The sequence below is a fragment of the Falco biarmicus genome, chromosome 15 (genome assembly GCF_023638135.1).
Source record: "Falco biarmicus isolate bFalBia1 chromosome 15, bFalBia1.pri, whole genome shotgun sequence".
Classification (NCBI taxonomy): Eukaryota; Metazoa; Chordata; class Aves; order Falconiformes; family Falconidae; genus Falco; species Falco biarmicus.
The window spans coordinates 21,265,751-21,278,628 of record NC_079302.1 but is presented as its reverse complement, the minus strand read 5'-3'; the positions used below and the strand labels follow the sequence as shown (position 1 = coordinate 21,278,628).

At 39.3% G+C, this 12,878-nt stretch overlaps 1 protein-coding gene across 4 annotated transcripts in view; it reads left to right on the top strand.

Annotated features, from left to right (window-relative positions):
• PHAF1 (phagosome assembly factor 1) overlaps window positions 1–12,878 on the top strand; it is a 37,685-nt gene that overhangs the window by 21,381 nt on the left and 3,426 nt on the right. For 3 of the 4 annotated variants that reach the window (XR_008825681.1, XM_056360667.1, XM_056360668.1), the window contains exons 8-16: window positions 668–765; window positions 2,616–2,728; window positions 4,760–4,893; window positions 5,649–5,732; window positions 6,428–6,510; window positions 7,263–7,306; window positions 9,357–9,400; window positions 10,764–10,822; window positions 12,349–12,421. Coding sequence is in view for 2 of the 4 variants with exons in the window: in XM_056360667.1 (XP_056216642.1) it covers window positions 668–765; window positions 2,616–2,728; window positions 4,760–4,893; window positions 5,649–5,732; window positions 6,428–6,510; window positions 7,263–7,306; window positions 9,357–9,400; window positions 10,764–10,822; window positions 12,349–12,421 (732 nt within the window). In the remaining 2 variants the exon portion in view is untranslated. Of the gene's footprint in view, window positions 1–667; window positions 766–2,615; window positions 2,729–4,759; window positions 4,894–5,648; window positions 5,733–6,427; window positions 6,511–7,262; window positions 7,307–9,356; window positions 9,401–10,763; window positions 10,823–11,598; window positions 11,694–12,348; window positions 12,422–12,878 lie in introns of those variants that run through there. The other variant, XR_008825682.1, reaches the window with a different exon arrangement.

The window sequence follows — 12,878 nt, the reverse complement described above, 5'->3', positions numbered from 1 at the left end:
GTTGAATGCTTGTGACAAACTTAGTTTCTTTTCTGTCCAGGGCTAGTAAAGTATGTTGAAGTCTTGGAGAAGGTCCTGTCATCTTCAGAGTTGAAAGAAATAGGCTCTTACTGTACTAGAAGAATGGCTCTGACTTCCTTAAAATGCTTTCTTATTTTATGAGAACACTCAAAGTCTGTATCAAAAGCAGTATGTGTAAGACTGTGGCGATAAGGAGAGCAGAAAATCAGATAAAGGCGTTTTACAAACCAGCAGAAATGTTTAAAGGCTGAAATGAATGCAGTGGGAGGCAAGAAAGAAGGTTCTGCCTTAAAGATACAGCATTACAGTACAAATATGTTTATGTTAGTAGTACAAATATCTTGTTAGTTGCCAGTGATCAAGAAACTTGAATCCTCAGTACACCATGGCTAATTGTTCGGCTAGTGCCATCTTTTGGTGGACAAACGCAGTGAGCATTTCACCCCAGCCTGCGGATCCCGGGGTGGTGTAATGTAAAGAAGCACCATCTAGAAGGGCTTTTAATTGTTGGGTTTTACCCTCTTTGGTTTTTTTGGTTAGAGACTTACCTGAATTGGTAAGCATATACTGTATTTCTAACATAATCTATAACTGACCTGAAGTGTCTACTGTGTCATGTAACAACAATGATTTTGTATATCCGCAGCCTAACTTTGCCCACGGTCTAGCCTCTTTGCAAATTCCGCATGGTGCGACTGTGAAACGTATGTACATCTACAACGGGAACAGTCTGCAGGATACCAAGTATGTACAGCTTGTTGTGCTGTTTTGATCATTTAGCATATACTTTTTCTTCCTCATTTATTTAGGGTTTTGTGAATGCAAAATACACACTTTTTTCTAGTACAGTTTGGGTCTTTTGTGAACTTGATAGTGTACGGAGTGCCTTTAGATACCAGCCTCTTTCAAATTTCCATAGGTGGTGTCCTCGGACATTATAATCAAATATTGATTTGATTTCTGTTGCTATAAAAACAGCTTGGCTCAGCTGTAGTAGGCTTCAATTGACCTGAAAATGAATTAAGTAAGTAAAGGGGGAAATATAGTAAATCTGGTAAGAGAAGCAGTTGGGCTATCGTTATTGAAGATCTGGATGGGAGGATTGAGTGCACCCTCAGTAAGTCTGCAGACAACACCAAGTCGGGGGGAATATTGACCTGCTGGAGGGCCAGCAGGCTCTGCAGAGGGGTCTGGGCAGGCTGGACCCATCGGCCAAGGCCAATTGTATGAGTTTCAACAAGATTCAGTGCTGGGCCCTGCATGCAATGCTACAGGCTCAGGGAAGAGCGGCTGGAAAACTGCCTGGCAGAAAAGGACCTGTGGGTGCTGGCTGACAGCTTGGCCCTACCAAGGGTCTTAAGCCTAAAAATACATTTTTAATTATTTTTTATAGCTAGAAGACTTAAGCCATATGCATAACCTATCATATATTCAATATATTTGCAGTTACCTGATTGAACTTGCTATTCTGAGGAAACTAATCTTCATGGCTAAATACTAATGGAATAGTTATCTTTTAATATGGTTAGTGTTTTCATGGTATTGTATTCTGTCGTCTTTTAAGGAGTAATCTATTGTACAACATCTGATGTTTTGCTCTTTCTAAAAACCTTGTCCCTGAGGTTCCTTACTCAAGGAAAAATTGTAAGGACTTCTGTAAATTCTTCCTTTCAGCTTATAAATACCCAGACTGTTAAGGTGGTAGTTTTTGCAGAGGCAGTTGTGTTTTGATGCCAGGAGGAGATTAACGCATCATTGGATTACTGCTCAGAAGGGAGAGAACCTTGTTTATGCAGATGTTGTCTCCCAATTAGAAATAAGTGCACTTCAGAAAAATGTTGTTTTCTGTGCCCATCTGTGACGTGGTGGGCTCTAGTAGAAGTGCTAATTGTTGCGTGGGGCTCTGGTGTGGGTGGGTGTGAGAGAGCTCAAAGCCTGACTTTTAGCTCAAGTCATTCACACAGAGGAGAAGTTCACATAAGAAGTGAATTTTACAAAGCATATACAAACTAATATACAAAGCAGCATTTAAAATTCTTACTTGGGGCTGTTACACTTTTCTCAAATATAACTAACTGAATTAAAATCAGAACTTCTCGAGTAAAGCAGCAGAGTTGTTTGTGGTGTACCTGCACAAGCTGATGGCATGTTCTAGGCAAGGAGGTGTACCTTCCCAAGAGCAGTGAGAGCATCGTGCTTTTCTGCTGCATTGGGGTGATACACCTTGTTCAAGGAGCAGGTATCTTTAAAAACTATATGACTTCCATTTTTCCCCGAGAGAAGTCTGAGATGACAGGTCCTTACAGGAGGTATGCAAAGGCTAGATACAGTTTCAGTAGTTCCTGGAGTCTTTAAAACTTGCTGTTTGTTTCATTAATAGTGAAGGTCCTGCATGTGAGTGCTGGCTTGTTCCTCTTCCCTTTTCCCCAGGCTCTCTGATCCTTGTGTTTAATATAATTTTTAATCTTCAGTCTGAATTAAATGCAGCTTTGTCAAAATGAACGTGCTCTGTTCCAGTGAACTGCTACCAGCTTGTTAATGGAAAACTTGAAGACTAAGCGGAATCCTATGCACACTCTTATGATTGGTTTCAGGGCTCCCTTGATGCCTCTCAGCTGTTTCCTCGGTAACGTGTATGCTGAGAACGTTGATGTTCTGAGAGATGGAACTGGACCCTCAGGTTTACGGCTTCGCCTACTCACTGCAGGTACTAGTGACACTGAGAACATGGAAAACATGATTGCTTTCCCTGAGGAAAAGAGGGATAAACATGTATAAATCAAGGATAGGTTATTTGTGATGACTTTACAGGTGATTTCAAAGTGTTCTATATACCTTATTTTGAACTATTGAAAACAAAACCCAGTGAAATCCCTGTCAAGGTGAATCTGCCTGCTGTTGCATTTCCCTGTCCCTGGAGAAATCGCTGAGGACTGTAGCCCTGTTCTCAGTAGCTCCACGTCCTTAGAGTCAGTCTGCAGAAACGGAATTTGTGTCCAGGCATACATATAGAGTAAAACAGATGCAGGTATATCACTGAAAAAAATCCATGAGAAATCATGAAACCTTATGTACCTGTGCATTTTTCGAGATTCCAGTGAGCTGTATGATGTTAATATATTTGTGATTAATTCTGGAAGGCTTTTAAAAATGCCTGCAGGAGACTACAGCAATGCTGCAGCCTTAGACTGCACTTTAAATTCAATTCTGTTTTCATTTGCTGTAGGAGGCAACCGTGAAAGTGACAGAGGCTGATGAGTACCTTCTCCTTGTGTGTGCTTTCAGAAATGGGAAGGGTATGCTTGCTTAGAAATGAGGGAAAGATATAATGACTGCAAAGGAGTCTTGCTCAGTCACCATAACTTGAGACATAACAATGTTAGTAAGAAAAAATACGGAGATCTTTTCAACAGTTTTCACTAGCAGGTTCAGCTTTTGACCGTTCTGATTGCTAGCTGTATGTACATTGAGGAAACACTGGGAATACATTTGCAATATGCAGAAGTTAAAAAGGAGAAAATTTAAGGTGAAGGATTAAAAAATACGAAGAAAAACGAAGCAGGTGTTTTCAAGCTACTTCGCTTCTCTCTGTAAAGAGGAGTATTAACGGAGACCTGCCTAGGACAGGGAACATACATCCTCATGTACTAGGGAAGGAGTGAGCTTTAACATCACAATAATATAAACTACTTTGAGAAATTGGACGCTTTTACGGTAGAGTGTCAAGTTTAGTTAAGTGTTTATATATATATGCAGCTTAAAGGAAATGATGTCAATGAATAAAAAAAATTGTTAAATTATATCACTAATGTTCAGACTAAAACTTGCCAAGAGGCAGTCTGGACACGTGCTGTTCTTGTCTTGCTAAAGTTTGCAGAAACTCCGTTGTAGAACACATTACACGCCTGTTCTAGCACAAGTTTTTTGCAAGCATATTAATGTGAAGAAACCCGTGCTTGAGACATCAAGGATGACTCAATCTTATTTTTCTGATTTATTTTATTCAATAACTACTACATAAATAATGCATAGTGGGAAAAGCTAAGTGTGTATTTAGAGCACATCCTGCATTTTGCAGTCACTGCTGCACACGTGTACATGCATTCTCGTAAGTGTGAGGTGCTGCGTTCCTGAAAACGCATGGGGTCACAAACTGTAAGATCGTTCAATTTCTTAACATCTGCTGACGGATGTCAGCAATTCATCTATGTAATGGCTACTCAGTAAGATCCATTTTTAACAGTGGTTGCGTAGGAACATACTTGCTATTTATTTAATAAGCTATGGAAATCTTGAGTAAAGAATGTAGGTTCTCTGACACAATTAACATGGATGAGGAATTATATTTTATGGGCTTTACTTCTCGAGCTGGAGATACATCTCTAGCTGCTGAAGTCGAATGTTTTAGGACTAGAAATAATTCCTGGCACTTCCTGCTAATAACCAGCTGATCAAATTGAAGTGGGCTAGGAAAGCATGTCCACGTGAATGGCAAGGAAGTGAAGATAGCATTGCTGAAGTTGGAGGTTAAGATGGGGATCTGTGCAATGGTCAGCACGTACATCACTTTGATAAGAAATGTTTAAACTGTTGCAAAATAAATGGTTAAACTTAGCTTGGCACTGTTCAAATACAGCTGTTTGGTTTGTGATAGAGGAATGCTAAGCTTTTTGTATTCTTTTGCTGATGTGCTCTCTGATTGGGAAGGATGAATTTTGAGTTAATTTCCATTCCTCAGGTTGTGTCCCGAGTGTTTTAGCTGATGCCAAGATGCGGGTATTGGAGCGTTGCGTGTACTTCGGTGATTCGTGCCAGGATGTGCTGAGCACCTTGGGGTCTCCACACAAAGTCTTCTACAAGTCCGAAGATAAGGTGAGGGAATTCTTTCAGGTGCAGGACTGGATGTTCAGTGCTGTCTCAGTTTAATCACAGGGCCTGCATTTTGCAAGGCCAGTGAAATTAAACTGCCAGGTAGCGCAAATTATGAGTGCTTCACTTGACATGTAATAGGCCAGGATGAACTGTTACATAATTCGGTTTTAAGAAGTTTTTTTAGGCTAAATTGATGTAAATCTGTTTAAAAGAAAATAAGGATAAAATTGCGTCTTGGTAACTGGTTTTACAATTGCTTAAAAATGGGAGCACTTTTGAGTCCAAATGAGCCTTAGCAAGTGTGTACTGCCTATTTTAAATTATAATTTATGTAAAATAACTGAATTTCATCATGTTAAGTGGTTTAAAAATAGATAAAAATAGGAACACTTTTGAATCCAAATAAGCATTAGCAAATGTGTACTGCCTGTTTTTAATTATATTTTATGTAGAATAACTCCAGCATATAGTTTGATCCTTTCCTAATATTTTTACCCAGTAGTGTATAAGTAAACCTTTTACTTCAGATACTAAAAAAAAAAAAAAAACAAAACAAAACAAAACGCTGACATGTCATTGTGCCACTGCAAGCAGGTGATGGTTCTGTCATGAAGCACAATATCTTACATATTTGAACAAGGGCTTCAGATTATTATTATGGCAGATCGTGGCAATTTGGTTTAATGTAGTGATGTTAATGGCATTCATCTTTGTCAGCGCTATTAAATACCTCTGAAAAAATGTGTTTCTTGCAGATGAAAATCCATTCGCCCTCGCCCCATAAGCAAGTCCCATCAAAGTGCAATGACTACTTCTTCAATTATTTCACACTTGGAGTGGTGAGTGGGAAGCTTCCATAAACATATCCTTGTAAAGTTCGGATGTAGTTACACGGCAGTTCTTTCAGAAGGCTAAAGGCTGTGGGAGGTGAGACTGCAAAACTCTTGATTGCTGCCTTGGGAGCCTCTGGCTGTGAAAGCGATGCTGACTTGCACTTGCAAATCCAATCAGTAATGTCTTACCATCTCTACCAGTGGATGGAGGGCTCTTTGTGCTTCTCCATTCTCTCAGGTTTTCTCCCTCTGCCACGCCTGATACATAATTATACTAGTTCTTGTTTCTGAAATCCACGCTCCTGTCCCGCGGAACCGAGATAGGTGTGTGCCATGACACCAACTGTGAAAGTTTGTTGAGCTGTGGGACGTAGTTCAGCCTTCATGTCCCTCCTTACTGCGATTTTGCTTTGGTCTACGTTACTGTAAATAATATGCAGAAAACCAAGACTTCCTTAGAAAAATTGCCAGCATTTAGCAAATGAAACTGCAGTTGTGATTGACTGCTGGAGGAAATGTGTGTTTGAGTTTACAAATAATCTCATTTTCAAATACTACTTTTCATAGTTCCATTCAGTTCCAATGAGATAGTTGCATATCTCTATATACAGGTACTGTTGTAACTATTCTCAGGTTAGCTTGGGGAAAGCCACTTTCCTCTGTCCAGATTGCTTCATGTCTGCCTGTGTTTTCTTCGGCAGGATATTCTCTTTGATGCAAACACTCACAAGGTGAAGAAATTTGTCCTGCATACAAATTATCCTGGTCATTACAACTTTAACATGTGAGTGTAAAGAACTGATCTCTTGAAGAGCATTTTAGAACATTTCAAAATGAAATGCTGGGTTCCCTTTATAGAAATCAAGTATTTTTTCACAATGGTTTCAGCCATCATTATTAGCATGGGGGTTTTTTCAATTATTTTCTTCTTACTTTGAAATGCCTTCATACTGTCAGGTATGTCTTAAAGCAGTAAATGAGGTAAGGTAGTTCTTGGTTTGGCTATAATGTGCAAACTCTCTTGCTAGAGGCAAATTTCTTATTAAGCAGGAGTGTCCATTTACTGGTAGGTAGGCTGCTGTTTTTTCCTGACATTATTTCAGTTAGTGATTAAAAAAAAATATAAATAATCTCATGCTTTTGAGGATATTTTTAATACTGTCTAAATGTAAACTCCTTAGAGGAGGAATGTGAGTTAAAGAAGTGATTGGATACCTGATTAAAACAGTGTTAGTGGCAGAGAAATCTGTAGTACTGATTCTAAGCTGAATATTTCTCCATCCACTCCGCGTAACAGCAGAGCAGTTTGTGCTGAAGGACCTCTTGTGTCCTCTAGAAAATTGTGTTAGGACATTTCCAGGCTGCTGCCTTTTCTGATGTAGAAAATAGAAATGAGAACTTTTAGCCTTGAGACTCTCATTTTTGGTTTATTATTCATGTGACTTTTCATTAAACTGGTTATGAGCCCTGAGTTTATGCTATGCAGTTATGTTGGCTTTTCTGTTTTCTAATAGCTTTACGATTTGCACTTTCTAGTTACCATCGCTGTGAATTCAAGATTCCACTAGTCATTAAGCGAGGTGAGTAGTTTATCTGTTGTCTGGCTTCAGCGGGCGTATACCACAAAACGCTCAAAGGGGAGGTATGATCGGTTTACATTTCTAATGCATCCTTCATTATCAGAGGATGCAGAAATTGAAAGTCACTGAGACGGGGGAGAATTTTGGGGGTTAGGTGTCTATTTAAGTAAAAAAGCTACTTCAGGACAAGTTAGCAGTTCTCTGATTTTACTTACGCTACCTTGTTTACTTACTTGGATCATATGAATAATTAGCTGCAACATCACTAATTTTCTCTAATGCTGCCACTCTGCTAAAACCAATTACCTTGTGCCTGGAGCCTCAAAATCTGTAAGGCAGCGTTACTCCGAGCTGGTCTGTCCAATCCACTGTTGAACTTCTTAGTGTTGTACTTACTCCTGCAAGGCTTGTTCAGGAGACAAAATACAAACGGGTTTGGCTGGGAATGAGAACAAGCATCTCGTCAAAGAACAACAAGAATATGGTGGTTCTATATGCTATAGACAAAGTATGTCTGGTGTTTACTTGCAAATCTCTACTTGAAAAAGAATATCTATTATCTGTAGTGCTCATTCTGCAAGGTACTAAGGTGTGCCCAGCTCTGTGCGTGTAAGTAATCCCAACAAAACATGAGGAACCTTGTTTAATTGAAGATTATAGTGATCAAGGTGGACATCTAACGTAAGAATTAATAGGTGTACTAAGAAAGTGTGTATCTTGATCATCTGGGGAATATTGGGTTCTGGCTAGAATTTTGGCCAGAGGTGCTTTCTTCATTCTGGTTGGCTTTCACTGAAAGCATTTTCCTGGGGAATGGACAGTCCTCCTGTGGCTGTCACAGCAGTGTGAGCGTGGAAAATGAATAATAGCCTGGAACAAACAATGTTTCTGTAAGCAAGCTTATATGAAAATTGATTTGTGCTTCAGCCAAGAGAACAAGCATCAAAGCTCTCACTTCTCAAATTCTTTTCCCTTAGGTTATTGTGCAGTACTTCAAAGGCATTAATTTCTGATTATTTTTATTCACCTCAAGTAATAGCATGAATCTCTTCTGAATGTGTCTGGGTCTTGGGTGTTTGTGTAGTGTGGTTTTTTTTTTTTTTTAACTCGCCTTTCTGGTCGCTACCTTATGTTCAGGACAAGTAAAAAAAATGTTAAAATTTATGAAGACCCCACGTTCTTCCATCTGGTGTCAGTGCCTGATGCAGCTTTATTAACTCCCTGTTGTAATTCAGCTTCAGACAATAAACTGACAGCCAGAGTTCAAGTTGCCCAGACACTGAACTCTTTCAACATAAAGAGAGCATGTTTATTTAGCAGGTGGAAAATACAGAGAATCTTTCAATCAAGTCAAAGACCATTTGCTCAGTTTGACTTGTTTAATGTCTAGGTCCATTCCCACTGCTTCAGGAAGGTGCTTTCAATATTCAAAAGTCCCCAGATCTATGTATGAAACAGTGCTTGAAACCACGAGCAAACAATTTGGTTTTAAAGACTGGAAGTGTAAATGTAGTGCTGTCTTCACCTGCGGCTTTTTTATTATTTGTGTAGACTGCAACTCCCAAGCTCTCTGCTATTTTTACTTTTGAAAGAGTGGCATTTTAGCTCATTTCAGGCCTGCCAGCTCCTGAGTCTCAAGCTGTCAGGTTTAGCCAGCTTATTTTTCAAGTGCAATGGAGTGTTTGGACTTAATGAGCAGCACATCATGTTCTTTCAATGAGTGGCTGTGCTAGGCTTGTTAACTTCGTGCAAAGAGATGTCATTTGTTTTATGCTGCCGTTCTTCTATGTAAGATTACAGCTTTAAACATATATAGCGTTAGAACTTGGAACTTGCTTTAAATAGGCAGGTTTTATTTAATCGCCTTAACTGGCATTTAATCGATGATGTTGCCAATTCTGGTTGCTATAAATGCTGGTAAATTTCTATGTGATCTGATCTAATGCTTCTATGTCTCCTGCTATCTGAACTAAACTCCCAAAATAAAGGATTATATATAGGAGACTGTTCAAGCATCAACTGTAAAGGTTTTTCTATTTTTCTTTCATAGATCGTGCTGATTCACAGATGGAAACATGTACAACATACAGCAAGGTAAGTCTGTGCAGAAATGAATGTTTTCTTTTCTTAAACCATTCTATGCTGAATTTACAATATGCTTTGAAGAAACTATAGCAGTTGTGCCACATTGTTTTAAAACAGAAAAATTGAAGGCCAAAAGTTAATGTATGTTTTGTGGTTTAAACGTTTTGTTGTGTTAAGGGTTGAAGGCATCCGTGATAGCACACTTCAAGTAAACTAAATTACTGTATTATTGCACGCTTTGCATTTTAAGATAGCTGCAGGTAGAAATTGAACAGTAAAATAAGTGAGATGGGAAAGCTGTAGCAGTGGTGGCTGAGTGTTAGCTGGAAGAGGTATTTCTAAACACAATTTTCAGAGCTTTGCTACTTAATGTAACTCGTTAAATACTATGTCTTCACAAGAGGGTCCAGTGCCCTTCCACTTTCTTTTGAAGGGTGCCAGTAATGGGACGTTTCTCAGACAGCAGCAGGCCTTCAAAAAATGTCACTGCCAGCGTGACGCCTCCTGATGACAGCAGACTCCTTGAAGACTATAGCCTTGCCACCTAAATGAAACTCCCCACTGAGCAGTTGCTGCTGCAAGTTTGAGAGCTACATTAAGTTGAAAAACTTCTCAAAAACTGTGTTCAGCAGTGTCTCTGCAGTTACCGTTCAGCCAGGGTCAGTGCTGCTCTCTTGGCTCCTGGGGTGCCAAATGAAGGCTCTCCTTGGCATATTCTGGGTCCCATACTGGGAAGAAAAAATTGGAGTCAGCAACCTGGAAGCTGCCGTTCTTTGCTTTTTGATTTGAATTACTTATACCCTTCAGTGCTTTGACTTACCTCCGTCTTGTGTGGGATACTGGCAGCTTCTTATTAAGTCTGCTTAAAGTGATGAAAACTGCTGGACGTTCCCAATCATTAAATAGTGCAGCTTTCCTCTTCTTTTCCAAACTTGTCACTTAAATCAAAGACAGACTTTTGGGAGAGGTAGCAGTGATGCTATTTTTTCCCTCTGCAAAGGTATGTAAGAGGATATTTTGTTGAAGTTTCCCACAGCTGCTTTGCTCTCTGAGGTGTCCCTGAAGTGCTACAAGACTTTCCAGCTACACTTTACCCATAAGACCCATAAAATATTTATATATTAATAATCCTAATGCAAAGCTATTTTGAGACAAAAAAAGAGAATAAACCCTGAGAGGGTTTCCTAGCCCTAGTAATGGATAGTTTCCATTACTGAGCATGGCTCCAGTCACAAAATACTTCTGTAAATACAACCTCTGTTATTTGGCAAATGAGCATGTCACAAGCAAATGTACGTGATTCTCTTCCTAGATAAAAAGAAAAAGTTTTCCTGTGCCTCATTCTAACACAAATTCTTTGATGTATTTATAGTGGGACAGTATTCAGGATCTTCTGGGGCACCCTGTAGAGAAGCCAGTGGTACTTCACAGGTAAAGATCTCTGTTTTGCTTGGCAGGGGTTGAGCTGGGAAGAGAGGATGAGTTCAGACAGAAAAGAGTTTATTGCAGTAGTTACTTTGGGGCTGTTTTGCTGTTAAAGTTTCCTTCTTTTTCACCACTAACAAGGCTAGATAGCTGCTCTCACAGGAAATAGGCTGACGTGCAGAATGAAAACATTTCCAAAATTACTTGAACTGTAAAATCCAGAGAAGAGCTAAGCAGCATATAACGCAGTCTCTCTCTATGTGTAATACAGGGTAGAATTTTTGTAGTAGTCACATACATTTCAACAGTGTGATGTCGTACAGCATGGTATAATAGAGGATAGCATTCTGTCTGAAGAATCTGCTGTTAGGAACGTTCCTGGTGGTTCTACAGTTCTTTCAGGCTGACTGAAGACAGAATAGCCTTACATTTGCAGTGTTTCTACAGGGATTGAGCTGGGGGGTGGGTTAAATAGGCACTGTCTGTTTGCAGAGTTATCCTTCTGTGACACGATATGAAAATAGGATTTATCATGGGACAAGTGTAGGTCATGGGTACTGTGAAAATACTGCAGCAATTTCAGATATACCAAAGAAGGTATTTTACCAGGTTTTTGTATGATTTTGACTACTACTTTTTTCATTTTTTCCCCTAAATCATTGTTCCCTTTGCTCCCCTTCTGTTTTATGTCAGTCAGATCATTAGAGCAGAAGCCATGTAAAGTAAAGCTGAGGTGAAACAGCAATTACATAGAGTCCTTCTATTTTTCATCTGTGTTGTAGAGAGTAGTTCAACCAGAGTTTCCTTTACTGAGCACATCTCAAATGTCTCAGACATGCAATCTGAGAAACTGACCGGTTACAAGAAAGGCCAAAAGGTAAATATTTTCTAGGGGTTTTGTTTGGCTGTAATCTAAAATCCATTGCAGTCAGCAGGAGCCTGTCGTATATATGATCCAAAAGTATATTGGAAATAATTGAAGGCAAGTGATAAGTTAATCTTGAAAAATACTGTTTAATAAAATTTGGATTATTCTATTCCAGCATCTTACAGGGTAGTTTTTTTAACATAATAAAACCAGTGGGTTAATAGACAGCAGATAGTAAGTACACATGGTAGAGACTGAGACATAAAGTAGATTGAAGAGTGAGAGAGGATCTTGCACAAAAATAATTTGTAATAAATTACATAGTGCTTCTCTCTTCCTATTGTATCTGTTTATTTTCAGGGTTTTTCCTGTTCAATTTAAGTGAAAGAGTTTTCCTGTAGAGGTCGTTAGTAACTTTCTGATTACTTTCTTCCTGAGTATTAGTAATGGCTCTGTGACATTAAGCAGAGGCATCTGCTGGCTCACTTGGGGTCTAGCAGTGGTGGTGTATAACATAAGAGTTACTTTCTTTTGATGAAAGCCATGATAAAGATGCCATAATTTCATAATTTATCTTATATTACTGAGTGGTTATTCTTCCCTAAGAAGTTCCTGATTCATGGTTTGTTTTGTGGTGTTTTTTTCCTTCCTCTTTTCTGTTCAGGTCGTCATCTCCGAACAACACTAACCCATTTGGGTCAACCTTTTGCTTTGGACTGCAACGAATGATCTTTGAGGTTAGGAGAAAAACCTTCCTATCTGTTTGAGCAAAAGAAGATGAGGAGTTTGCTATTATTGTGCCTGTTGGCTTATTTCCCATTTCAGTAACAGCCAACACTTGGGAGTGGCTATATTTGTGGAGTTTTCTGGCAGAAACAGGCGACTTTCCAATGTCTTTTTTGAAGTTGAGCATTTGCATGTTAAAGCTGGAACTTCAATTTGTCACCTAGAACTCTTACTAGCAGGAGGTGCATGCACTCAGCCCCGAGCAGTGATAGAGCACGCCGGGGTTCAGAGGTGTCAGGGCAATCTAGAGACCATTTTTAGGAACTAGCCAAGAGCTTGTTGCTTTTTCCTGCTATGGGGGTATTTTATTTTTTCAGGCAGATCAGTTCTGTAGTCACCGCTTTCACGCCTGAGTTCCTGTTTGGTGTACAGTTCTTTTAATTTCCTTTTTTCCTTAACCATCCTTTT